The 26,194-nt window shown below is 36.8% G+C and overlaps 1 protein-coding gene across 8 annotated transcripts in view; it reads left to right on the top strand.

Moving 5' to 3' along the window:
* Positions 1-26,194, top strand: part of STRN3 (striatin 3) — a 134,026-nt gene that overhangs the window by 69,714 nt on the left and 38,118 nt on the right. For 6 of the 8 annotated variants that reach the window (XM_005561019.5, XM_005561017.5, XM_005561018.5 and 3 more), the window contains exons 2-7: positions 2,273-2,376; positions 2,818-2,891; positions 7,904-7,985; positions 11,229-11,402; positions 21,575-21,704; positions 22,510-22,651. In XM_005561019.5, the coding sequence (XP_005561076.1) occupies positions 2,273-2,376; positions 2,818-2,891; positions 7,904-7,985; positions 11,229-11,402; positions 21,575-21,704; positions 22,510-22,651 (706 nt within the window). Of the gene's footprint in view, positions 1-2,272; positions 2,377-2,817; positions 2,892-7,903; positions 7,986-11,228; positions 11,403-18,883; positions 19,099-21,574; positions 21,705-22,509; positions 22,652-26,194 lie in introns of those variants that run through there. The other 2 variants (XM_073997182.1, XM_073997181.1) reach the window with 2 other exon arrangements.

Genomic DNA, 26,194 nt, shown 5'->3' with positions numbered 1-26,194 from the left:
ACTACTGCTGGGTAGTCTTTTTAAAAAAGAATCTCTTAGAGGACGTTACGACTTTCACCTAGTTTCAATGCCTTTCTCAATCAGAAACCCACCAATTTTTACTTCAGAAGCAGAATAATAAAACAGGTTTCCTTCAGCTTTTTGTAATGGTAATTTTAGAACGCTTATTAGATCTGAAAATTGAGAGTTACATAATTGTTCTATAGTATGGGCTTAGTGGTTTTTAGAAACAACAACAACAACAACAAGCAGCCAATACAGGGAGAAAACCCTAGTCAGAATCTTTCTTGAAAGTGTATAACGAATTTGACATCTTTTCCCTTTGCTCCGTAACTTGATAGAGAGTAAGTGCTGTTCTTTTCTTCAGGATCATAGACTATTAGGTTCTGGACCTTTATTATTCCTCCTAGTGCTTTTTTAAAATTTTGAAAATATGTAGTTATAAGTGTCATGCAGCTGTTTATTTATTTATTTATTTTAATTTTTAAAAAATTTTTATTTTGTAGAGGCAGGGTCTTGCTGGTCGCCCAGGCTAGAGGGCAGTGATGTGATCGTAGCTCACTCTAGCCTCACTCCTGGGCTTAAGCGATTCTCCTGCTTCAGCCTGCCAAGTAGCTAAGACTACAGGAACATGCTACCACGCCTGGCTAATTATTGATTTTTTGGTACAAACAGGGTCTCGCTGTGTTGCCAAGGCTGGTCATGAACTCTGTAGCTGTTTATAGCTTTTCAGGTGTTACGAAGTTGTAGATAATTTCATACAAATTTTTTTTAGGGTAACAGTTTTTTTGATGACAGCAATTATTTATTAGGTGTTTTTATTAGTAGTTTTGGTTTAGCTGGTATCCTTGGCTAATATATTTGTCTTGTAGAAATCAACACATCCTGACTAAAATTTTAACCACAGTTTAGCTTACTAAATAGCTTTCTTTCTCATACTGAACAAATTCACCTGTGTCATCTCTGCAAGAACATTCTACCTCTTGTGAAAATTAGTTTTATTGTGAATGTGTGGATAATGGCAAATGTCCTCAGACAGATGCCAGTCTCTTTCAACATTATTCTTTAGTGTGAGGTGGTTAAAGGAGGCTAACATACAGGGAAGGGCTAGAAAAAGGCAGAGAATTGCCTTTTTCAGGAAATAAGGATAAAAGGCACTTAAGGAAAAAAATTCTCTCACAGTGGAAAAGTGACAATAGAAAGCAATGAGGTAATGGAATGTATGGTGGCCTTACTTAAACTATTTGTATTACCATGGCATTTACCATTTCAAGAATTAAAACAGAATTTGGAGTGGGGTGGTACAATGGAAAGATTATAAATTTTCATTTTTCTCTTTTTTTTTTCTTTTGAGACGGAGTCTCGCTCTGTTGCCCGGTCCGGAATGTAGTGGCGCTATCTTGGCTCACTGCAACTTCCGCCTCCCAGGTTCAAGCGATTCTCCTGCCTTTGCCTTCCAGGTAGCTGGGATTACAGGCACCTGCCATCATGCACAGCTAATTTTTGTATTTTTGTAGAGATGGGGTTTCACCGTGTTGGCCAGGCTGGTCTTGAACTCCTGGTCTTGAACTCCTAACCTCAGGCACGCCTCGGCCTCCCAAAGTGCTGGGATTACAGGCATGAGCCACGTGCCCAGCTCAGATTATAAATTTTCTAGTATTTTAAGAAAAGCTTTTGAAGTAATCTGATTTTTGAAATAATATCTCACTTTCTGACATATTTATCTATTTGTGAACATGTTTTTCAGTTCTTTGTGAATTGTATGTTAGGAATTAGGTGCCATTTTTATGTATATTTTTCTTTCAAGGTTATGTGAAGGTGAAATACTAATATTAGGAATCTTAAGGATTATAAACTAGCTAATTTATAGTTATCTTTATTTTAAAAGGAATGTGTTAGATCTAACGGAAAGTTTGGCCATTTTTTGAGTTTTTTTTTGTTTGTTTGAGACAGAGTCTTCTCAGCTTCGAGTAGCTAGGACTGTGGGCACACACCACTACACCTGGCCAATTTTTAAAATTTTTTGTAGAGATGAGGTCTCGCTGTGTTTCATAGGCTGGTCTAAAACTCCTTGTCTCAAGAAATCCTACTGCCTTGGCCTACCAAAGTGCTGAGATTACAGGTGTGAGCCATTGCCTGGCCCGTTTTTATGAATTTAAAATCTTGATATCATCAGTCAAGTGCAAAAGTTTGCATTTATTGTTTTCCATTTTTCAGTTTCCTATGTATGGTTAAGGGAAAATGTAAATAAATGCATCTTTTATGTTTTTAGGCCCGGATTGCATTTCTACAAGGAGAAAGAAAAGGTCAAGAGAATCTGAAGAAGGACTTAGTAAGAAGAATAAAGATGTTAGAGTATGCATTAAAACAAGAAAGGTACGTGTGCGTCATTTTGTTACATGAATAAAGTAGAACAATAGTGTACTCATGTATACCATTGTACTCTGTATTTGGCAGCTTTTTTTGAAAGGTACAAATCCTTGCCCAAATACATGATGCTATCTTGATTTGATTCGTACTTGGGAAAGAAAGGCAAAAGAGATTAAGATACTTCAATTGAAATGTGTTTTGTTACAGAATCTAAATTTTGGAACTTAAAAAAAAGACAAAGGATAATTGATCTTTTTTTAACTTTTGGGTATGTGTTACTTGGGAAACTTACATTTTTTTCTTTTACAGCAATAGAGTCTTCAACGTTCTTTGCAAACAAAGTTTAAAGAAACAAACATTCACATTATGTTTTGTTATTGGAATAATATAAAACAAGAGTGACAAAAGGAAGAAGTTATTATTACTAATTTGTGATTAAATTTTCAGGGCAAAATATCACAAATTAAAATATGGCACGGAACTGAACCAAGGTGACTTGAAAATGCCAACCTTTGAGTCAGGTAAACTTGATTCTTCTGTTACTTTTTTTTTTTAATTCATTTTTTATATATAGACATGTTCCCTTTACCCCCATTTTGGTTTGATAATATTAGAGAATGACTATTGTAAACTGTCTGGAATTTGGGAAAAAATATTAAATGAATAAAAATAAATAGTTTCATGTACATCTTAATCCTAAGGCGACTTGTCTTATCCTTGAGTTGAAATCTATGTAAAAGTGTGGCTGCATTTATGGTAGTAATTTGAGCTGAAAGGTAAGGAAGTTTAGGTATTACAGTAAATTTTAAAAATTTACTTAATTGTTTTTGAGTTCAATATTAAGTATGTAGAACTTGGCAGAAACACACACCATACATACAATTTGCAGTTGATTTATTTTTTAATCTTTAACACTTTCAGTCTTAGCAGTAGACCTTTATTAGAGCTTCCGTTTGTTATCATATATATAAAATTAAGAGACCAAGATGGGAGTGGCATAGGTTTTCTTTGACCTGGCTTTTCAGTGGTTATGAAGGCTTATTCTGATGCCAGGAAACTATATTAGAATCTCCTCCTTGGAAAAAGCAAAAATCAGGAACAGAAACATGGAAGGTCTGTTTGTTCTGAGCCATGATTATTATAGTCGTCTCTTTGCAGTTAAAGGGAGTAGAGTGACTTCACCAGAAAAATACCCGGTTAATTCAGAGCTTTTTTTTTTTTTTTTTTTTTTTGACTCATTTTATTTCCAGTATGGCTAGAATATTCAGAAAATAAGCAGACACTTCTAGAACTTTAGGGCTTGGTCTGTGTAAAGAAGGGAGGCTAGTTAAAGCCATGTTGTACCTGCAGTAGAGGCTAAGCAGTCAGAATTGGCTAGGTGGTCCCAGTGTAACAGTTTGTATAAAGCAAGATAAATCTTTTTTGCTTGCAACTGAAATTGTGGCAAAACAAATCTGTTTTTATCTGTATTAACCTAAATATTAAAAGTTCCTCAAGTTGAGGAATAAAATAATATCCAAGTATTTTCTTTACAGGACACACAATAACAGTGAAGTAAAATGTTTTCAGTTATATAGAAAAATTTGTCAGGGTGTTCAGTGGAAAACCAAACAAAGGGATGGGCAAAAATACATCGTGTGAACAAAATATTATAGAATTATTTACATCAGAGTATATATGGAGACAATATTAAATGAAACAGTGTCGCCTTTTATATACCCAATATGGGAAAGAAAATGTACAAAATATTGATTTGATCAAAGTAGAAGATATGTGAGTATTTATACCCCTCTCTCAGTAAAATAAATAGATATAGCCTAAACCTAACCTTATAAACAGGTTATATTCAAATATAAAAGAGTTCCCTTTCTTCTACATTTAGAAAACAAATGGTCAGATAGAATAATGGGCAAAAGACTTAAAAAGACACACCATAGAAGAGGATATATAAATGGCCAATAAAAATATGAAATGTTGCTTGATTTTTATTAGTTATTAAGAAAATACAACTTAAAACCACGATGGAATATAATTAGACACTGACCAGAATGGCTAAAATGCAAAAGAGTCAATATTAAGTGTTGAGGATGTGGAGTAACCAGAATTCGTAGACATTGGTGTTAGGATTATAAATGGATAATGCTGCTCTGAAAGTGACTTGACACTGTGACTATTACTAAAGAGGATATAACATACATATCCTAGGCCAGGTGCAGTGGTTCACTCCTGTAATCCTAGCATTTTGGGAAGCCGAGGCATTGCATCACTTGATCCCAGGAGTTCAAGACCAGCCTGGACAATATGGCGAAACCTCATCTCTACAAAAAATACAAAAATTACCCAGGCTTGGTGTTACATGCCTGTAGCCCAGCATTTAGGGGGCTGAAGTAGGAGGATTGCATGAGCCCGGGAGGTCAAGGTGACAGTGAATTTTGTTCACACCACTCTACTCCCTCTTGGATGACAAAGTGAGACCCTGTCTCAAAAATATTTATATACATACCCTATGATCCAGTAACTCCACTCCTCAAAAGGCATATATATGTTCATCATGAAGCTTGTGTAAGAATGTTCATAGCCTCATTATTTACAGTGGAAATCTAGAAACAACTAGAACAGTCTTCAGAATCAGAATAAATGGATAAGTACATTGTGATATGTTAGCATAATAGAATGCTATTTAGCAACAAAAGTGAGCAAACTAAAACTGAATGTGACAACATGGTTTAATCACATAAAACTGAAAATTGAAGAAATTATTACATCATATTCAAAAATCTCAGTAATTTTAGAAATCAAGATAGCGTTCATACCCTTTTTGGAGTGGCTAGTGACTGGAGGGCACAAGGAAGGCTTTTGGGGATGCTGATAGTGTTTTGTTTCTTCATCTAGGTACTGGTTACATGGGCGTGTTCAAAAATTCCTTGAGCTATACACTTGATGTACTTCAAGAATATCCTTAGCAACATTATTTATAATAGAAAATGGAAACTAATTTCAACATTAGGGGATTGGTTAAATAGGTATATGTTTTCTATAGAATGTTATGCAATCATTTTTTGTGTTAATCTGTATTGCCATACAGAGAATGTTCAAGGTACATTTAGTGTCAGAAGCAGATTATAGTGCAGTATATACATTGGCACATTTTTTAAAAGGGTGGGGTTGTATTATGTATATTTTCAGGTAGAAAATATGAAATGATAAACACTGAAGCACTACCAGTTGTTAACTCTTGGTAATAGGGTTTTAGGCAGTTGTATTTCTTCTTTTTTTTAGTATTTTTTTCTCCAGTGATTATGTGTTATATGTAATTTAAAAATGTTATAAATAGAAAAATCAGCAGGGGGACTATTTGAAATAATTATTTCTGGAAATCAAAGAAATGCTTACTTTTGGGGTAGAATAAGAAGTGTTTTTTGGTTTTTTTTGAGACAGGGTCTTGCTCTGTTGCCCAGGTTGGAGTGCAGTAGTGTGATCTTGGCTCACTGCAATCTCTGTCTCCCAGGCTCATGCAATCCTCCCACCTCAGCCTCCCAAGTAGCCGGGACTACAGGCACGTGCCACCATGTCTGGCTAATTTTTGCATTTTTTCTAGAGATAAGGTTTTGACATGTTTCCCAGACTGGTCTTGAACCCCTGGGCTCAAGCGACCCACCTGCCTTGTCCTCCCAAAATGCTGGGATTGCAGACCTTAGCCACTGTTCCCAGCTAGAGGTATTAGTAACTGGATTGTTAGGGTTAGAGAAATAATGTCTGAAGAGGATATTTGAATCCCTACCAGCAGGTACTAAGTGACTTTGAGGAGCTTAGGAGCCTCACAGAGTCCTCAACATTCAGTATGAGGGTTGATCTTCTAAGTCCCTCTCTTCTTCACCGTGTCTTTATGTTAATAATGGGAACTTATGGGGAAATATTTCTGTGATATAAATGTCAATAGTTTTAAATTTTGTTCTGGAGATGCTTGTTGAGAGATTAATCTGAAATCATACTGTTTATTAAACTCTTTTTTTTTTTTAAAGACACAGTCTTGCTCTGTCGCCCAGGCTGTAGTGCAGTGGTGCAATCTTGGCTCACTGTAACCTCCGCCTCCTGGGTTCAAGCGATCCTTTTACCTCAGCCTCCCGAGTAGATGGGATTACAGGCATGTGCCGCCATGCCTGGTTAATTTTTGTATTTTTGCTAGAGACGGGGTTTCACCATGTTGCTCAGGCTGGTGTTGAACTCCCATGCTCAAGTGATCTGCCCACCTCAGCCTCCCAAAGTGCTGGGATTACAGGCGTGAGCCACTGCACCTGGGCTAAACTCTTTTTTTTTAATGTGTACACTTTGTTATCTGAAAATAAAATATGACTCTTTACCTATAGTAAAAACTCTTTTCTGGTTTAATTTTAGTTCTAAAAAAGGAACTTAGCTAGATGAAGTCCTGTGATGTAGACTTAAGGTCCATTGATACAGACCCCAAATTAAGGTATTCAGTATTTTTATGTATGCCTAATATCTTAACGGTGTTGATTTTGAATAGCTCATATAATACAGCTTTTTAATTTTTTTTTTCTTTTTTTTTTTTTTTTTGAGACGGAGTCTCGCTCTGTCGCCCAGGCTGGAGTGCAGTGGCCGGATCTCGGCTCACTGCAAGCTCTGCCTCCCGGGTTCACGCCATTCTCCTGCCTCAGCCTCCCGAGTAGCTGGGACTACAGGCGTCCGCCACCACGCCCGGCTAGTTTTTTGTATTTTTTTAGTAGAGACGGGGTTTCACCGTGTTAGCCAGGATGGTCTCGATCTCCTGACCTCGTGATCCGCCCGTCTTGGCCTCCCAAAGTGCTGGGATTACAGGCTTGAGCCACCGCGCCCGGCCACAGCTTTTTAATTTCAAAGGCAATCGACTCAGCAGAATTCTAGTAGTTAAAAAAAAAATTAAATTGCCAGGCATGGTGGTTCACACATGTAATCCCAGCACTTTAAGAAGTTGAGGCGGGTGGATTGCTTGCGCCTAGGAGTTTGAGACCAGATTGGGCAACACAGCAAAACCTCATCTCTTCAAAATACAAAAATTAGCTGGATATGGTGGTACATGCCTGTGGTCCCAGCTGCTCGAGAGACTGCAGTGGGATCTCTGGAGCCCAGGGAAGTCAAGACTGCAGTGAACCGAGATGGTGCCACTGTACAACAGCCTGGGTGACAGAGTGAGACCCTGTCTCAAAAAAGAAAAAGAAAGAAAGAAAAAAGAAATCAGTTCTAATAATATTTTATCTCCTGTTCGTTTGATTTTTGAATCCTTGATACTAATAAAGTACACTTGGGTTTTCCCTGTTTTAAAATGGGGGACATAGTACTTAAGTCATTGGGTTATTAGGACAAACACATTTAAAATGAGTGACCCACAGTTAATACTTAGATAAAACTTAATTTTTTCCTGTCCTTTATAAAATATTTAGGTATGTTTTTATGGGAATTTATCCCTAAGAAAACTTTGGCAGTATTTTCAGGAGTTGAAATAATGTATGTAAAACCTTTTTTTCTTAATTTTTAGAAGAAACCAAAGACACAGAGGCTCCCACAGCACCTCAGAATAGCCAGTTAACGTGGAAGCAAGGCAGACAGCTTTTAAGACAGTGAGTAATTATTTATTTTCAGCTTTCTTTAAGGATCTAGGTATGAAAGCATTTATATTGAATCAATTTACAAGTAAAAAATTATATTGGGACAATGTGTATGTTTTTTGTATTGCTGCTTTTTTGTTGTGAGATGCTTGGATCTTTTTAAAAGTTTGTTTCCTCTGAGTTTCAGGATGATGTTGTCTTCTTACTTGCAGGGTAGAATGTCTAAAAGACTGGATGACTTGAGCAGAATAAAAACAATACAGAATTCATACTTCCTAGAGCCCTCCATTCCTGTCAGTGCAGAATTCACACGTTTCTTTTCAATGGGGGTGTGACTGGTCTAGAAAATGAATTTAGTTGAATTCATCTGAAACTTTTCAGAAGTGGATTGCCAAATTTTCCTTTTAGTTGAATTTTTAAGGAGCTTTTTTGAATTTTGACTTACTTGGTGTATTAGAAGTATTTCTCTGGCAAATCTTGTTTTTTGTCTTTCATGTATTATTTTCCTTATATTTTGAAAATTTTGAAATTTGTGTCCTACTGATATCCTGGGTGATTTTCAGTTATTCAGCCTTTTCTACTCTAGGTATCTTTACCTTCACCCTTAATCTTGTAGAACTGTCTTTAGAATATTTCATAGTCTGGACAGGACAGTCATCATGCATTCCACCTCTGACCATTGTGTTATTTGCGCTCTGACTTTACCATGATTTTTAAATCCTTAACTATATCATTTTTCTCTTTAGCTCTTCTACCTATGGTTGCTTTTATTTTATTTCTGTTTCCCTAGCTCCAGCTTAGACTCCATAATTGATCACCCTTATCTAGTACCCTTAATTTTCTTGCTGCCCACTGCTTACCACTTCCTCACCAGTCATTTTACTAAATTTACCTGAAAAGCTCTAGCCCTAGTTCATTCTGTCTGCCTCTTTCTAGTTAACTCTTGGATAAAAACTATAGAATCATGTGAATACTATTACGTATTCATAGTTTCCTGTTCAAACATTGCAGAGAACCTTTTTCCATAACCCTCGGCCCCACCCCCTGCTTCCATTGTCCTCAGTGGATATTCTGAACTTTTACCGTATCTCAGCCCATTCTTCTTTATTTCATTAAAGCACTTCAGGCTCTGCTTCATGGAAAATATGAAGGCTGTCAGGTGACAATTCCCTTAACACTTTCCTTTCTGTAAATGTGTGGGTTTTTTTTTTTTTTTTTTTTTTTGTGAGATGGAGGCTCTGCTTATAAGTGACTAAAATTTGAAGAAAAGAATAGATTATTGATTGGAAGGATGCTGGATAACTAGCAGAATTGAAGGAAATAGTGAACAACCAAGTGTCAGGAAGTGAAGAGCTAGGGTAGCTTGGAGGCCATCTCAGACTGGAAACTCTAAAGACATTCTTACTTGATTTTCTACCCCTCTCTGTCTCAGGTTTATTCTTCTGAAAACCACTTTTTTTCTGTATGTCAGAGAATACTCTGTATTGTCCTGACTAATCAAATAATTGCCCATGAGTCCTGACTGATCAAATAATTGCCAATTCATACCTGGGTTGTGTAAGATCTTGGCAGTTCATTCAGACCAAATGGTTAGAGTATGATGGGAGCTGTTCTCCCCAAGAGAGAACTGCATTTTTTAGAAGAAAAGTGAGGACAGCTCTTCTGGACAGTAGAGAAATCACTTGGACAGTATTCCTCTCATAAATGCCTAATCCCATTGCCTGATTCACAATTTAGTCTCTTGCCACCTTTATCTTTCCCTGTGACTTTATAGCCAAACTTGTTAAGGGTAGTTTATCTCCATAGTCTGCCTTCTTGTTCATTTGTCAGCTGTCTGTTTTCCATTTTGACGTTTCTCTGAAGCAGCTATCACAAACATATTCAAGAGACCTTTTTTGTTATAATTGGTATCTTGGAAAAATTTGGCATTAACTATTCTTTCTTGAAACTTTTATTTTTGCTTCCATGACAGCACTCTCTGCTATCATTTTTTCCCTCTAATTTCTCAAATATTTTCATTTTCCTTTGAGTTTTTATTATAATTCTAGTCCTTTGGATGTTTGTATACCCAGACTTTCTGTCCTTATTTATGGTTATTCTCTCAGTGACTTCATTTAAATCCATGGCTTCAAATACTACCAAAGATTAATGACCCAAATCTGTAGACCCAGGCCAGTCTCTTCTGAGCTTTTGATTTGTATCATCCATGTGCCTAATAAACGTTGTCACTTATATTTTTTTATAGACACTATATGGTTGTCTGATAGGTACTCTATAAACTTGATTCTGACTCTATATAATATTTTTGAACGTACCCATCATCTGACCATCCAAGCTAGAAACCTGAAAATTGTGCAAAGTTCTTACTTGTTTTTTCATTCTACTTCCATATATATTTATGCATCATGTCAGAAAGATTATATCTTCTTATTTTTCTCACATTTATTCTTTCTCCATTTTTACTTCTTGCTGTGTTAGTGTCCTGATCAAGTCTTTTTAGCATTCACCTAAAAATCTTTTGTTCTTCTGCCAGCAGTATTTAAAGTTTCTTTTAAGCATCCTTTATTACCCTCTTAAATACTTTAATTTGTCATAAAGCCATTCACAACTCATTATCTTTGTGTCATAATCTAGTCCTTTTCTTCTTTTCCAGTCTCATCTTAGATCCTAGGTTAAGTTCCTTGTTTAGATATAGTGAAAGATTGAAAATCACAGGACTAGAGGAGTGCTGTGAGATCTTAGATCCTAGAAGGAGAATTAATGTGTTCATCAATCTCTAGTTAACAACCCCAGGTTTAAACTTAGTATTCTGTGTGCTAAGATTGAGTTCTACTCATTCTTTACTGCTCCTTGGAAATTACAAAATGTATGTGTGTGTGTTGTGTTTGTGTGTATATGTGTGTATAAATTTAAAAATGTGTGTGTGTATAAATTTAAAAAATGTGTGGTTCTGTGTGTATGGAAATTTAAAGATGTATGTGTGCGTACATAATCCTAAAAGCGTTTTAAGACTTCTTGGGTTTTGAGATAATTGGCTCTTAATCAGTGTTAACCATACTATATGCTTTTTAATTTAAATTTCGTTTGTAATTGGTATAGTTCTCTTAGAACTGGAACTAGTCTGTAGAGAAGAAAGATACTGAGACAAAGAGAGAGCATGTTTTATAGGATTATGGGTTTTTCTAAAATTGATACGATTTTGAGTCTGGCAAATGTTAACAATATGTGGATTTTAATATTTATTTTCTCTTACAGGTATCTTCAGGAAGTAGGTTATACAGATACAATATTAGATGTACGGTCTCAGCGGGTAAGGTCATTACTTGGACTATCTAATTCAGAACCAAATGGATCAGTAGAAACAAAGAATTTAGAACAGATCCTGAATGGAGGTGAATCTCCTAAGCAAAAGGGACAAGAAATAAAAAGGTATGATTTATACTTAACATAGTTTATATAATGGATATTATGGATATTATTACTGTTAATCTGTTTAGCTCCTTGTTACTGCCATTAACATTTTTTTTTTTCTTTTGATACGGAGTCTTGCTCTCGTCGCCTAGTCTGAAGTGCAATGGCGCGATCTTGGCTCACTGCAACCTCTGCCTCCCAGGCTCAAGCAATTCTCCTGCTCAGCCTCCTGAGTAGCTGGGATTACAGGCACCCACCACCACTCCTGGCTAATTTTTTGTATTTTTAGTTGAGACGGCATTTCACCGCATTGGCCAGGCTGGTTGGGAACTCCTGACCTCAGGTGGTCCACCTGCCTCGGCCTCCCAAAGTGCTGGGATTACAGGTGTGAGCCACCGCACCCGGCTGCTATTAACCATTTTTAAAACAAACCGAGTTCAGAGTTAAAGACCTAACCATCTCCCACCCCGCTCCATGGTACCATGGGCAAATAAATTTTCTAAATTTTCTATTTAATGGCTTTTAAATTTTATCTATGTTAAGTTGGTGTGTGTTTTTTGAGTCAGGGTCTGGCTTCATTGCCCAGGCTGGAGTGCACTGGTGTGCTGCTGGCTCATTGCAGCCTCTGACTCCCATGCTCAAGTGATCCTCCCACCTCAGCCTCCTGAGTTGCTCAGATTCCAGGCATGCACCACTATGCCCAGCTAATTTTTAAAAAATTTTTGTGGAGACGGGTTCTTGCTCTGTTGCCCAGGCTGGTCTCAAACTCCTGGCCTTAAGCAATGCGCCCACCTCAGCCTCCAAAAGTGCTGGGATTACAGGCATGAGCCACCGTGCCCAACCTGTTAAATTTTGATAACAAGAGAATGACTGTAGTTCGAAATAGGTGCAGAATCAGATTTGAGGCTGATTTCATGTAGTTCAGAGCTATTTTAACATCCTTATTTTAAAATTTTCGCTAGAAAAATTTATTTTTCTATATTAATTATAATGCTACTCTCACTAGAATAAGCAATGGTTATTTAGACACTAGTGTGAAAGAAACAAGGCTTTTCTTTGTGTTTGGATTCAGAAAGCTACCAGATAAAAACATTTATTGAAATATAATTTACATATCATAAAATTTACCCATTAAAAAATACAATTTAATAGTTTTTAGAATACTTACAGAATTGTTCAGCTATCACTACAATCGAAGTTTAGAACATTTTCATCACCCCTAAAAGAAACCCCATACCCATTAGGTGGCTACTCTCCATTTCCCCCTATCTCCCAACCCCAGGCTACCACTAATCTACTCTCTGTCTCTGTAGATTTGTATATTCTGGATATTTCATATAAGTGGTCTTCTGTGAGTGGCTTCTTTCACTTAGCGTATTTTCAAGGTTTATACATGTTATAGCATGCATCAGTGCTTCATTCCTTTTTATTTCCAAGTAATATTCCCTTATGGATATACTACATTTGGTTTGTGTTTCTTTTTTATTTCATTATTATTGTTATTATTTTTGAGACAGGTCTTACTCGGTTCTCCAGGCTGGAGTACAGTGATGTGATCACGGCTCACTGAAGCCTTGCTCCCTGGGCTCAGGTGATCCTCCCACCTCAGCCTCCCGAGTAGCTGGGACCACAGGTTCACAACACCATGCCTGGCTAATTTTTGTAGAGACGGGGTTTTGCCATGTTGCCCAGGTCTTGAACTCCTGGGCTCGAGCAGTCTGCCCTCATTGGCCTTCCAAAGTGCTGGGATTACAGGCCTCAGCCACCACACCCAGCCTTCATTATGTGTTTCTTATACAGGTGAAGGGTATGTGGGTTGGTTCCAAGTTTTGGACTAATGAAGAAGATTGAGGACCTGCCAAACTCTTTTCCAAGGTAGTTGCACTATTTTACCTTCCCACCAGCAGTACTAAAAGGATTCTGATTTCTCCACATCCTCATCAACACTTGTTACTGTCTAACAGATACGCTTTTGATTAATGTAGACTTGATAAATACAAGGAGTTAAGCATTTTTACCATGAGACGTTACCCTGAGTAACATAGATTAGAAAGACAAAGAAAATGAGAAAAAAACCAGATGAGTTCATTGAGGTCATTTAGAGCTTAATAAATAAATAATGTGTATAGTTTATAAACATTATTTCATGCCCTAGATGTATTTTATGATATCGTGCAGTTATCTAAAATATATTCTGGTCAACTGGGCGCAGTAGCTCTTGTCTATAATCCCAGCACTTTGGAAGGCTGAGGCAGGTGAATCACTTGAGGTCAGGAGTTTGAGACTAGCCTGTTCACTAACATGGTGAAACCCCATCTCTACTAAAAATACAAAAATTAGCTGGGCGCATGCTTGTAATCCCAGCTACTTGGGAGACTGAGGTGGGAGGATCGCTTGAACCAGGAGGCGAAGGTTGCAGTGAGCTGAGATCATGCCATTGCACTACGGCCTGGGTGACAGAGCGAGACTCCATCTCCAAAAAAAAAAAAAAAAATGTGTGTGTATATATAAATATATCTATATATACACATAACACATATATGTGTGTATATATAGATATATATACACACACATGTGTATGTGTATTTTTTTCCTGTAAGGTTAAAAATTAAGCCTTTGATTTAGAGTTTTTATTTCTGAGAAATGACTATTAAAGTCAGTTTGACATCAAATAGCGCCCTTATTTTCTATACTGTGATTTCAGAAATAGAGTGCTTTGTAGCATAAGAGAAAAAGCAGAAATATTATCAAGTATTTTTAGCCAAACTGGTCACCCACGTAGTTCATAGAATTTATAAATATTTTACAGCAATAGAGGTTTGCTATACCACCAGTGACTCTGAATCTGAATCAAAGATCCTTTCGTTTTTTTCCCCCTCACTCTTAGTATCATCTTACAAAGATCCTTGATAAGCTGTATCTTCTCCTTGTAAAGCTTCTTGCTTTTGCAAAATTAAGATTTTGATATTTTTTTGGAGTTTGTGTGTGTGCGTGTATGTTAAACACATAACATGAGATCTGCCCTCTCAACAAACTTTAAAGTGTGCAATTTTGTTAACAGAGGTACAATGTTGTACAGCAGCTCTCTGGAACTTTTTCATCTGGTATGACTGGAAACCATAACTTTTGAACTGCAGCTCCCCATTTCCTCCTCCCTCTGACCCCTGGCAACCACTATTCTACTTTGTGTTTCTGGGTTTGACTGCTTTAAGTACCTCATGATTGGACTCATGCAATGCTTGTCCCTCTGTGATTAGCTTATTTTACTTAGCATAATGTCTTCATGGTTCATTCATGTTGTCACATATGACAGGATTTCCTTCTTTTCGTAACTAACGATATTCCATTGTACGCATATACTACATTTTCTTTATTTCTTTACCTGTCGATGGACATTTAGGTAATAGTTGTTTGTTTATTTGCTTAGTGTTGTTTTGAATGGTGTCTTGCCCTGTTGCCCAGGCTGGAGTGCAGTGGCATAATCAACAGCTCACTGCAGCCACAACTTCCCAGGCTCAAGCAGTCCTCGCACTTCATCCTCCAGAGTAGCTGGGACTACAGCCACGCGCCACCACACCTGGCTGGTTTTTTAAGTTTTTGTAGAGATGGGACCTCATTATGTTCCCCAGGCTGATCTTGAACTCCTGGACTCAAGCAACCCTCCTGCCTCAAGCAACCCTCCTTCCTCGGCCTCCTAAAGTGCTAGGATTACAGGCATGAGCCACTGTGCCTGGCCGGAAATAGTTGTTTTAATCAAGGCTTTCTTCTTAACGAGTACACTGACATTTTCTGATTCTGCCCTAATGTAGGTGTGTGTGGTTGAGCCATTATTAGGGCCATTTGAAAACCCCTAGGAATAAGAAAATGATATAACATGTGGATCAAGATTTCAGCAAAATATGTTTACTACATTCTTATTTATTAATAGGAGAAAATTAGAAGCAGTCTTAATGTCCATAAGTAGAGGATGGTAAATTTTAGATTCGTATTTTAGAGGCAGTATGCCTAATGATTAAGAATATGAATTCTGAAGACAGACTGGAATTGAATCCTAACTTAACCCTGGTTACTAGCCGTAACTTTGGACAGGGAACATTACTTTCCTTATTTGTAAAATGAGTATCATAGGATTGATATGAGGAAGGAATGAATTAATGTAAAGCATTTAGAACAATGCCTGGCACACAGTAAGTGTTACATAATTGTTAACTATTAGGAAATATTGTGTATCTAGTTGAAGTGTGACTCCCACCAAGACTAGTGTTTATTAGATGCTACCGAGTGAGTGACACTATTGTATTTCTTGATTTATGGTAGGGATGTTGTGGTTGTATAGAGCATCATAACACAAAGCATCTACTTTATGAGTGTTCATTGGGAAAGTTCTCTTAGATCTTATAACTGGGAAAAGTTGTGCTGTTTCTTAATAACTGGTCTTATTTACCTTTGAACCTCCAGTTGTTGCTCCCCGCCCACCTCTTTTTTTAACCCTGTTTGGAATCTCAGGGCCAAATTTGTGGGCCTCCTCTAGAAAATGCATTGACGGCCGGGCGCGGTGGCTCAAGCCTATAATCCCAGCACTTTGGGAGGCCGAGACGGGTGGATCACGAGGTCAGGAGATCGAGACCATCCTGGCTAACACGGTGAAACCCCGTCTCTACTAAAAAATACAAAAACTAGCCGGGCGAGGTGGCGGGCGCCTGTAGTCCCAGCTACTTGGGAGGCTGAGGCAGGAGAATGGCGTAAACCCGGGAGGCGGAGCTTGCAGTGAGCTGAGATCCAGCCACTGCGCTCCAGCCTGGGCGACAGAGCGAGACTCCGTCTCAAAAAAAAAAAAGGAAATGCATTGACACATTTAGTCTTTTACTTAGCAACCTTACCTTTGGCTTCATTTTATTTACCCTTTCATCGGGATATATTTATTTTTAAGATTCTGTTGTCTTTTTAGAATGAGAGAGGGTAGTAAATAAACAGTTGGCAAAGAGAAAAATTATCCACAGATGGAGACTTCCATTTTAAATATGGTAGGTTAAAGTCACATTTTACTTGTGTGCCTTTCAGAAATTTTACTGAAAGGACAGTGAAGGGCTTAAGATGCATTAACACAAAAGAACAACAACAAAAAAACAATGGCATACAGAAAGAATTAGAGAGTGTACTGTCCGTGAGATAGAGAGAATTTAACAATTTCGAATCCAGAAAGAAAATGGAGGAATGGCAACTGACTGAGTGACCCTGAGAAAGCTTATTAAACGTAAGTGCATTTGAGAGTGATAGTATGAAGAAAAGGAACAAGCCAATTCAAGTCACAGAATTCCAGTAAAGCCACAAAGGCTAAGGAATTATATGTATTTGGTGAGGTTTAAATAGGGGTATGAATAGAGAATTGGTTTAAAGTTTATTTAAGAAGCACAGGCTGGGCATGGTGGCTCATGCCTGTAATCCCAGCACTTTGGGGAGACTTAGATGGGCAGATCACTTGAGATCAGGAGTTTGAGACCAGTCCAGCCAACACAGTGAAACTCCATCTCTACTAAAAGCACAAAAATTAGCCAGGCATGGTGGCAGGCGCCTGTAATCCCAGGTACTAGGGAGGCTGAGGCATGAGAATTGCTTGAACCTGGTAGGCAGAGGTTGCAGTGAGCCAAGATTGTGCCACTGTCCTCCAGCCTGGGCAACAAAGGGAGACTACATCTTAGGGGGGATAAAAGTTTAAGAAACACAATGTGAAATCCTCTCTTTAATTTTGTGAAACTGGTTTAATACCACCCCTCCCCTACTGCAAAAAATGGTAGTGTGTTTTCCACCAGTGATTTCTGTTTTGTTTTTTTTTTTTTTGGAGACAGAGTCTCGCTTTGTTGCCCAGGCTGGAGTGCAGTGGCCAGATCTCAGCTCACTGCAAGCTCCGCCCCCCAGGTTTACGCCATTCTCCTGCCTCAGCCTCCTGAGTAGCTGGGACTACAGACGCTCGCCACCTCTCCCGGCTAGTTTTTTGTATTTTTTAGTAGAGACAGGGTTTCACCGTGTTAGCCAGGATGGTCTCGATCTCCTGACCTCGTGATCCGCCTGTCTCGGCCTCCCAAAGTGCTGGGATTACAGGCTTGAGCCACCGTGCCCGGCTCTGTTTTCTTAAGAAATAAAACAACTGAAAGATGGGGTTATTGTATTAAATGAAAACAGCAGAGTTGTGTGAAATGCTCCAGCAGAGCATTGAGATCTCCTGTGTTCTCCTACTGTTTGACTTCCAGTATGTTGGCACACATGTGTCAAATCACATTAATAGGAAAGGCCTAATGGTACTGAAAATTGGGATATGTCAGTGAAATGGCTGGGCCTGTGTCCTATCATGCAGAAGTTAAATCAGCAGCTTGACAAGACATAGCCATATTCTCAGTCCTTCTGGGCTGCTTTAACAAAATACCATAGACTGAGTAGCGTATAAACAATAGAAATTTATTTCTCACAGCTCAGGAGGTTGGGAAGTCTAAGATCAATGTGTCAGCATGGTTGGGTTCTGGTGAAGACCCTTTTCTGGGTTGCAGACTGCTGACTTCCCACTGGATTTTCACGTGGTGGAGAAGGCAGGCTCCTTTGGGCCTCTTATTTTTATAAGAGTACTAATCGTATTCATGAGAACTCTGTCCTCATGACCTAGCCACCTCCCAAAGGCCCACCTGTCAATACCATCATATTGGGGATTAGGTTTCAAAATAGGAATTTTGCTGAGGGACACAAACATTCAGACCATGGCAGATTTCAGAGAATAGTGGTAACATCCTTGGAAAACCAGGCAATTAAAAAAAAACACACTAGGCAGTTATTTCAGGAAAACTATATATAAAAGAAAGGAAGTAGAGTCATTGTAATGTGATTTAAATGGAAATATTAATATGTACTTACAATGTAACCATGGAATATTAATATAACAAAAAGTAAACTGATGTAACTGTATTACTGTTACGGGTGGAAGTATAGATGTGGGATGGAGATTGTGAGGGAACTACATTTTTATCAAGAAATAGCAATCTAAGCATGTTATTTAGAACAAATAGGGTAAATAACAAAGGAAGCTTCTTTAAAAATAAGTTTAAAATGGTTTTTCCTAGTGTGTGGGAATCAAAGATAGAGAAGAATAGGGCAGGGGACTCTATTGTTACTCATTGTATGCCTTGTCAATTTATTTAGAACAATTTGGCTTTTTTCTCCTAAGTATTTCCTAGCAAGCAGAACTTCATTTTAGCAACTGCAACAACAGCAACAACAACAAAAGATTTACGATACTCATGATCCCCAAATTATTCTTAGCTAACTTCAGTAGAGCCCTAAAAGTTGTCTGACAAATCTTTTCTTTTTCTTCACTGGCTTACTCCTTACTTCATTCTTCAACTCAGCAATTCTAATCTTTTTCTACTCTTTATAAACTCCACTCCAGACTGTGTTCCTTAATTTTAGTCATTCTTATAAGTTTGTGACACTTCCTCATTTTTGTTTTGTTTTTTAGAGACAATTCTCCACTGATCTCTCATGTTTCTAAACATCCTGTGAGCAGAGACACATATTGCCCTTTTATTCTGGACTATCTATTTAAGGATATTTATATAACAACCAACATTGTAAGATAGAGACAGTCTTCTGGGAAGTCATGCTTACTGTTCAATATAAATGATTCAAGTTCCCTAAGCTCAGAGTTCCTCCGCTATGATTCAAACGAACTGTAAGTGTAACATCTACCCGATTACCTCCTTGCCACCCTTGTGGGACCTGGGCAAAGGAAATTCAGCAAACATGGTCCTATTACTTCCTGTGCTCCTGAAGAGAATTCTTGTCTCTGTCTCAATTTTATGACTTATTTCAGGATCCATGAAACAGTAATAGGCTAGGTTGTTAGCATGAAGGCCGGGAAAAACCTGAGACCTTTCACAGTCCATGATCCTTTAATTTTCATTTCCCTAAAGACTAATGATGTTGAGCATCTGTTCATATGCTTATTTGCATTCCACCTATCATTATGATGCAATATCTATTTGAAATATTTCCCCATTTTTTATCGTTTTGTTACTGTTATGGTTTAAGTGTTCTTTATATACCTTTGACACAAGTTTTTCATGAAATATAACTTGCAAATATTTTTTCACAATTTATAGGCTTTTCTTTACATTCTCTTGATGTCTTTCAAAGAGCAAATGTTAATAATTTTGGTGAAATCCGATTGACGAATTCTTGCTTTTATGCGCTGTGTTCCATTTGACTTTTAAAGCCATGCATATATGTTGCTGTGATTAAATACAGTTTTTAAAACCTGGAAACAGGAGGCACTCTCACTTTAGAGACAGAAATTTCTATCCAAGGAGCAGGAGTACTTAATTTTTCAAAGTTCAAAACAAGTATATCTTAAAATTCTTTTAAATTATTGTATCATTGATATGCTACTTTTATCAAATGCATTCATTGCCTTTCATTTAATATCCAAATATTAAGTTATATTGTAAATTTTGAGCTGAAAGTACATTTTGTTCTCGTAGATTTGTGGTTGTTTTTACTAATTTGCATTTGAAAAAACCATCTCCTACATTCATTCATTATACAGTTCCTTTAAACTATGTGCTGGATTGGGTGGGATATAGTACAGCCTATTAACACTCTTTGTTAATGTGTTTTAAAAATATAGTCAGCCCTTTCTGTGTAGGTTCTGCACCTATGGATTCAAAATACCACATTGAAAAAAATGACAATTAAAAATTAAAATAATGCAAATTTAAAAATACTGTATGACACCTATTTATGTAGTATTTATATTGTATTAGGTATTATAAATAGTCTGGAGATGATTTAAAGTATACTATAGGGAGAATGTGCTTAGGGACTTGAGCATGATAGGGAGGTGTGTATCCTAGAACCAATGCCTCATGGAAACCAAGAGACAAGTATAATCTGAATTGTGTTATATATTTAATTTGGACTAATGGAGTGAACCAATCAGAGAGGGGGGCAAAAACCCTCCCTGAGTTTTATATTATTTTTCTTTTTGTTACCATGTACTCTTAGTAAAGACATTTTAGATAATCTAATTCAGCCCCCACAATTTACAGGTAAAGAAATTGAGGCCAAAAGATATAAATGGTTTGGCCAAATTCAAGCAGCTACTTAGTGGCAGAGCAGAGACTTTTCATGGTGAAAGTCTTTGTTCGGCTGAATTTTCTACTGTTTTGTTGCTGCCTTTATTGTTAAACATTTAAACAACTATATGAAAACCTTTTTTTGTGTGTGCATAGAGAAACTCAAATTAGTTAAAAGATTTAGATAAGTGGATAAAATAGATTGTCCCTATGACCTGTTAAATGAGTGATTCTACAAGACTTAAAAGTATTTATTTAATAGATTTTGAGTTATTTTTTCTAGCTAAGACAGTCTGTGAAATGGATTGGGATGTTTTATATCTGATGTACTATAAATTTAAATCTGAGCTGCTTGATAAATTATTTTTAAGTTTTTTTTGTTTTCATTTTGAGACAGGGTCTTGCTCTGTCACCCAGGCTGGAATGCAGTGTATAGTCGCTCACTGCAGCCTCAACCTCCTGGGCTCAAAGAATCCTCCTATCCTAGCCCGCTGAGTAGCTGAGACTGTAGGCACATGACACCATACCCAGCTAATTTTTTTTTTTGAAGGTGGGTTTCACTATGTTGCCCAGGATGGTCTTGAACTCTAGGCTCAAGCGGTCTCCTCCCATTCACCTCCCAAAGTGCTGGGATTACAGTTACGAAGCACTGTCCCTGGCCCCACCTGATAAACTTTGGTATTTGCTGTTTTAGTCCTCAAACATTTAGACCAAACTGTAAGAGGTTGTAGTTATAAGAAACACTAAGTTTCAGTTGCTCATTTATGATGGCTTTATTTTCAGAACTAATAATATGTGTTTGAGTGTCTAATACTATAGGATTTTAATTTGTTGCAGTAATTACCTAAAATATTTTGGACAATGAACTTTGGAGAAAGTCAGCAGAGAATAATTACTTTTATTTCAGTTGTAGAACATAAATCTTTCAAACTTTTTTTCTTGAATAAAGTCCTCAGACAGTAGGTAGTCATTCAAATCTCTTTAGTTTTAAGAATTGATTTAAAATGGGAACCAGAAAGAAATATTAGAACCAACCATTGGAATAGTTGGATTCATCTTTTTTCCTTCACACAGGTCCTCTGGTGATGTTCTGGAGACATTCAATTTCTTAGAAAATGCTGATGACAGTGATGAAGAAGAGGAAAATGACATGATTGAAGGCATCCCAGAAGGAAAAGACAAACATCGGATAAATAAACACAAAGTAGGAATTAGCTTTTATATTCTTATTAGCTATATATTCATATAGTTGGAATAGGAATTTTTTTTTTAATGTGTGCTATTACCATTTTTTTAAAAATTATACTTTAAGTTCTAGGGTACCTGTGCACAATGTGCAGGTTTGTTAAATATGTATACATGTGCCATGTTGGTGTGCTGCAACAGGTGGGTAGGTTTAATTGTGGGTATTTGAGATTTTACAGTTATGTAAGAAAAAAATGACGATGTTCCACAAAAGTTTCTGGTCTGCAAAATCAGTTTTCAGTTTTTTTTTTTTGACACATTCTATATGTATAACGTCTATTTGAGTGAATAGGGATTTTGATCCTTTTTATTTATTTTTTGTTCTGAAAGGTAAAGCACTATTACAATTATCACAGCTATGAACTTAAATTAGTTACTATGCCATATCTCTATGAGTGAAGGGCTAAGCATGCAGTTTCCCATTTATGAGGTCAATTCAACATAACATATCAGAATGCAAATAAGTGACTGGTTCTTTAGTGGAGGACTAACTGTGAATGTACAGTAATTTAAGAAGTTAACTGTTCTTGATGATTAGCACTTAAACCATTTTTAGTGCCACATTACTTAGATCAATCTTGGCACAGCACTGTTGAACCATTTAGCTAAAGTATAATTTGGGATTTGTGAATTACATGGGAAATCTAAAATTTTGGGTCCAAGTAATTTTAAAACGGGTGTGTAAATGTAGTTATGTGACGATATTAAAGCATCCCTTTTCCATTTAGGATAAAAGTAATTCTTGGTTTATATTCTATTTACAGATAGGTAATGAAGGTTTAGCTGCTGACCTAACTGACGATCCTGATACTGAGGAAGCACTGAAAGAATTTGATTTTTTAGTGACTGCTGAAGATGGTGAAGGAGCTGGAGAAGCACGGAGTTCGGGGGATGGCACAGAATGGGGTAAGATGATAAAGAAATAGGGGGTGGGAGGAAATCTAGCCCTTAATGATGGGTTATTATTAAATATTTTATGTGGAATGTGTGTATCAGTTTATGGTGGCAGTTAAACTGAGAGCAAGGGGAAGTGGTATTGAATAATAGCAACGTATTTTGTACCAATTTATTTAAATTTGGTGACTAAACTTTAATATATATGGCTTTTGGTGGATTTTGATTTTTAGAATTTGGATTTAAAGTTGAAGCATTTAATTGATTTGGAAATCCAATTTCTTTCCTTTTAGTAGATTTTTAAAAATGTATGTATTCAGTTTTGAACATTCCCATTGTTTAATTTGATATTCTAGATTTAGGAAGATTTAACACTCAGTATGTCCATATAGTGTTATCTGACTAATTACTAAGAAAGAATAAAGCTACTCATCCTGAATTATAGCTCTATATTGAGCACAATTTAATAAAGATACTACACTTTATTACCTATAATATTCAGTGTGCAAAATGTTAGGGCCTAAACTTTGGAAGTGGTACATTGTGCTAATAATGATTCAGCCATAACTAAGAGAAAACCATTCTCTATCTGTACATGGTTAAAAACCCCATTAGGAGGTAAAATAAGTGTAAAAAATACTTTAAATGAATAGCTGACGTCCTTAATGTTTTTCCTAGTAAATATGTTCATGCATTCCTCATTTAATATCGGCATGTTGTCTGGTAGGTAGAACAAAGTGTGTTTACTGAGCTTTATTGGAGAAGGTTATTATTTATTTATTTTATTATTATTATTTTTTTTGAGATGGAGTCTCACTCTGTCGCCAGGCTGCAGTGCAGTGGTGCAATCTTGGCTCACTGCAACTTCGCCTCCCGGGTTCAAGTGATTCTCCTACCTTGGCATCCTGAGTAGCTGGGACTACAGGTGTACACCACCACACCCAGCCAATTTTTGTATTTTTAGTAGAGGCGAGGTTTTACCATGTTGGCCAGGATGGTCTCGATCTCTTGACCTCGCGATCCACAGGCCTTGGCCTCCCAGGGTGCTGGGATTAGAGGCATGAGCCACCGTGCCCAACCTGGAGAAGGTTATTTTAATGCATCAAAGTTTTGCTTAATTACAAGCAAGAAGAATAATCACTAGATTTTTTTTTTTTAACTACTTTGATAGCAAACACTTGGCTTTTAAAAGATGCCTCATTTATGTGTTTAAACCAAATATTGCTAATAGCAAGAGAGAAAAAACCTAATATATAGTACATTTATTATCTTGATATAAAAAAATGAATCAGGTACTTAAAAGATTTGAATTTTGCCACCAGTTTTCTTATTATAGTTCTTAAGCATTATTTTCAGACCTTCACTTCTTTCTTCTTCTAAATGGAAATAGAAGAGACACATTAATTCAAACAGGAGAAAACTCCACAATTACCTTCTAGACTACATTTTTGTACTTATTTGAAAATGATTGTGTTTTAGAAGAGTACCTTTCTTCAAAATCAGCATTGCTCAGGAGAAACAGTAAAAATATTTAACTTTTCTTTTAGCTTCTCTGTGCAGACAGTCAATGTTGGAAATACCTTTTTCCAGTAATTTCAAAAGTATTGCTTTTTTCCTGATTGTTTTGTAATTATATAAATATATAATTATTTTGTAATACAAGTGTGTTTTAGAAAACTTAGAACCTACAAATACATGTGAAGATGAATATTTTTTATAAGCATGTGTATATATATTTATTTATTTAGTAAAATAAGGAGTTTGCTCAATGTTGATTTGTAATGCATACTTTTCACTTAATACATGGTTCTTCTGCATCCCCCCTTTTGTTTTTTTAAACAGGATCTCGGTTTGTTGCCCAGGCTGGGGTGCCGTGGTGCAATCTTGGCTCACTGTGACCTTCACCTCCCAGGCTCAAGGGGTCCTCCCACCTCAGCCTCTTGAATAATTGAGACCACAGGCGTGTGACCACACCTGGCTAATTTTTGCCTTTTTTTTTTTTTTTTGGTAGAGACTGAGTTTGGCCATGTTGCTCAGGCTAGTCTTGAACTCCTGGACTCAAGCAATCTGCCTGCCTTGGCCTCCTAAACTACTGGGATTACAGGCATGAGCCACCATGCCCAATCAGCATCATTTTTAATAGCTGGATAACATTCTGTCAACAATGTGCCATGATTTTATTTAACCAGAGCCCTATGATGCACATTTAGATTATTTTCATTAAAAAGAAAATGATCAAAATATTTATCGAGTATCTTTTTAGCTAAATCTTGACACATACTTACTCCTGTTTCCTTAGCCTAAAGTTGCTAGAAATTTAGTCAAAAGGATAAAGAAAAAATTCAGGAATGTAATTGGTATGGAATGGCATTATTTCTTTGATAATAGTTCCCGTATTATGTACAACTGATTGGTCCTTCTTTCTGAAGACTTTTGATTGTAGAGCAGAGTTTTAAGACAACTCTCACTACTTTGCTTTTTACTATCATTATTTGACAGTGCCGGTGTCTCCTGTGTTAAGTGGAAATAATCGGAAAGGTCTCTTACTTCCAGACAAGACGGAAATATTATCTTTAAAACATTTTAAGTTCTTGATGAAGGAAAATAACTCATTTAAGTACAAGATGGTTCAAATAGTTTTTTTTCTGTGAGAAATGAAAACTGTCAAGTGATTTATGCAGTGTTTCCAAAGTTCTTCATCTTTACTCAACAAGATGTCATAGTCATTTTTTCCAAAGCAAAGACGATGAATATGCAAACACTCTTTATATTTATGGAATTCGTTTTCTAAAAATTTGAATATATTTATAAATAGGAAAGTGGTAGCTTTCAGATTTTTTTTTTTTTTTTTTTTTTGAGACAGTGTCTCACTCTGTTACCCAGGCTGGAGTGCAGTGTAACGATCTCGACTCACTGCAACCTCCGCCTCCCGGATTCAAGTGATTCTCCTGCCTCAGCCTCCAGAGTAGCTGGGATTACAAGCGTGTGCCACCATGCCCGGCCAGTTTTTCTATTTTTAATAGAGACAGGGTTTCACCATGTTGGCCAAGCTGTTCTTGAACTCCTGACCTCAGGTGATCCACCCGCACGGCCTCCCAAAGTTCTGGGATTACAGGTGTGAGCCACGATGCCCGGCCCAGATTTGAATTATCGAGTAAAAGAGCACTGATTTTTTAAAAATGTAAGTCTTGTCTTAATGAAACATACTCTGTAGTCCTTACATTAGAGAATCTAGTTTTTATTTTGTATATTAGCAATCGACAATTTGTTATCTCTGACTTTGAATTTTTTTTTATCTTATGAAACCACTGCCTTTTGGCAAGCTTTCTAACTCTCTTTTCAGTGTCATCTGTGTTATATAGTCTGAGTTTAATATTAGTGATTTTTAGTTCTTCTAATTATCAAAAACAATAGTTGGCATTTCTATTTTGCTTTTTCTTTCATGGAGACTAGGCATTTTAAGACTGTTCATTTATTGTCTCCTATCTTTGAAACTGATCTGTAGAGATTTATAGAACTACAAAATACAATTAGCACCTGAATGTTTGTACTTAA

This window comes from Macaca fascicularis, chromosome 7 (assembly GCF_037993035.2).
Source record: "Macaca fascicularis isolate 582-1 chromosome 7, T2T-MFA8v1.1".
Classification (NCBI taxonomy): Eukaryota; Metazoa; Chordata; class Mammalia; order Primates; family Cercopithecidae; genus Macaca; species Macaca fascicularis.
Note: the sequence above shows the minus strand (reverse complement) of the source record. Positions and strands in the feature narration are given on the sequence as shown.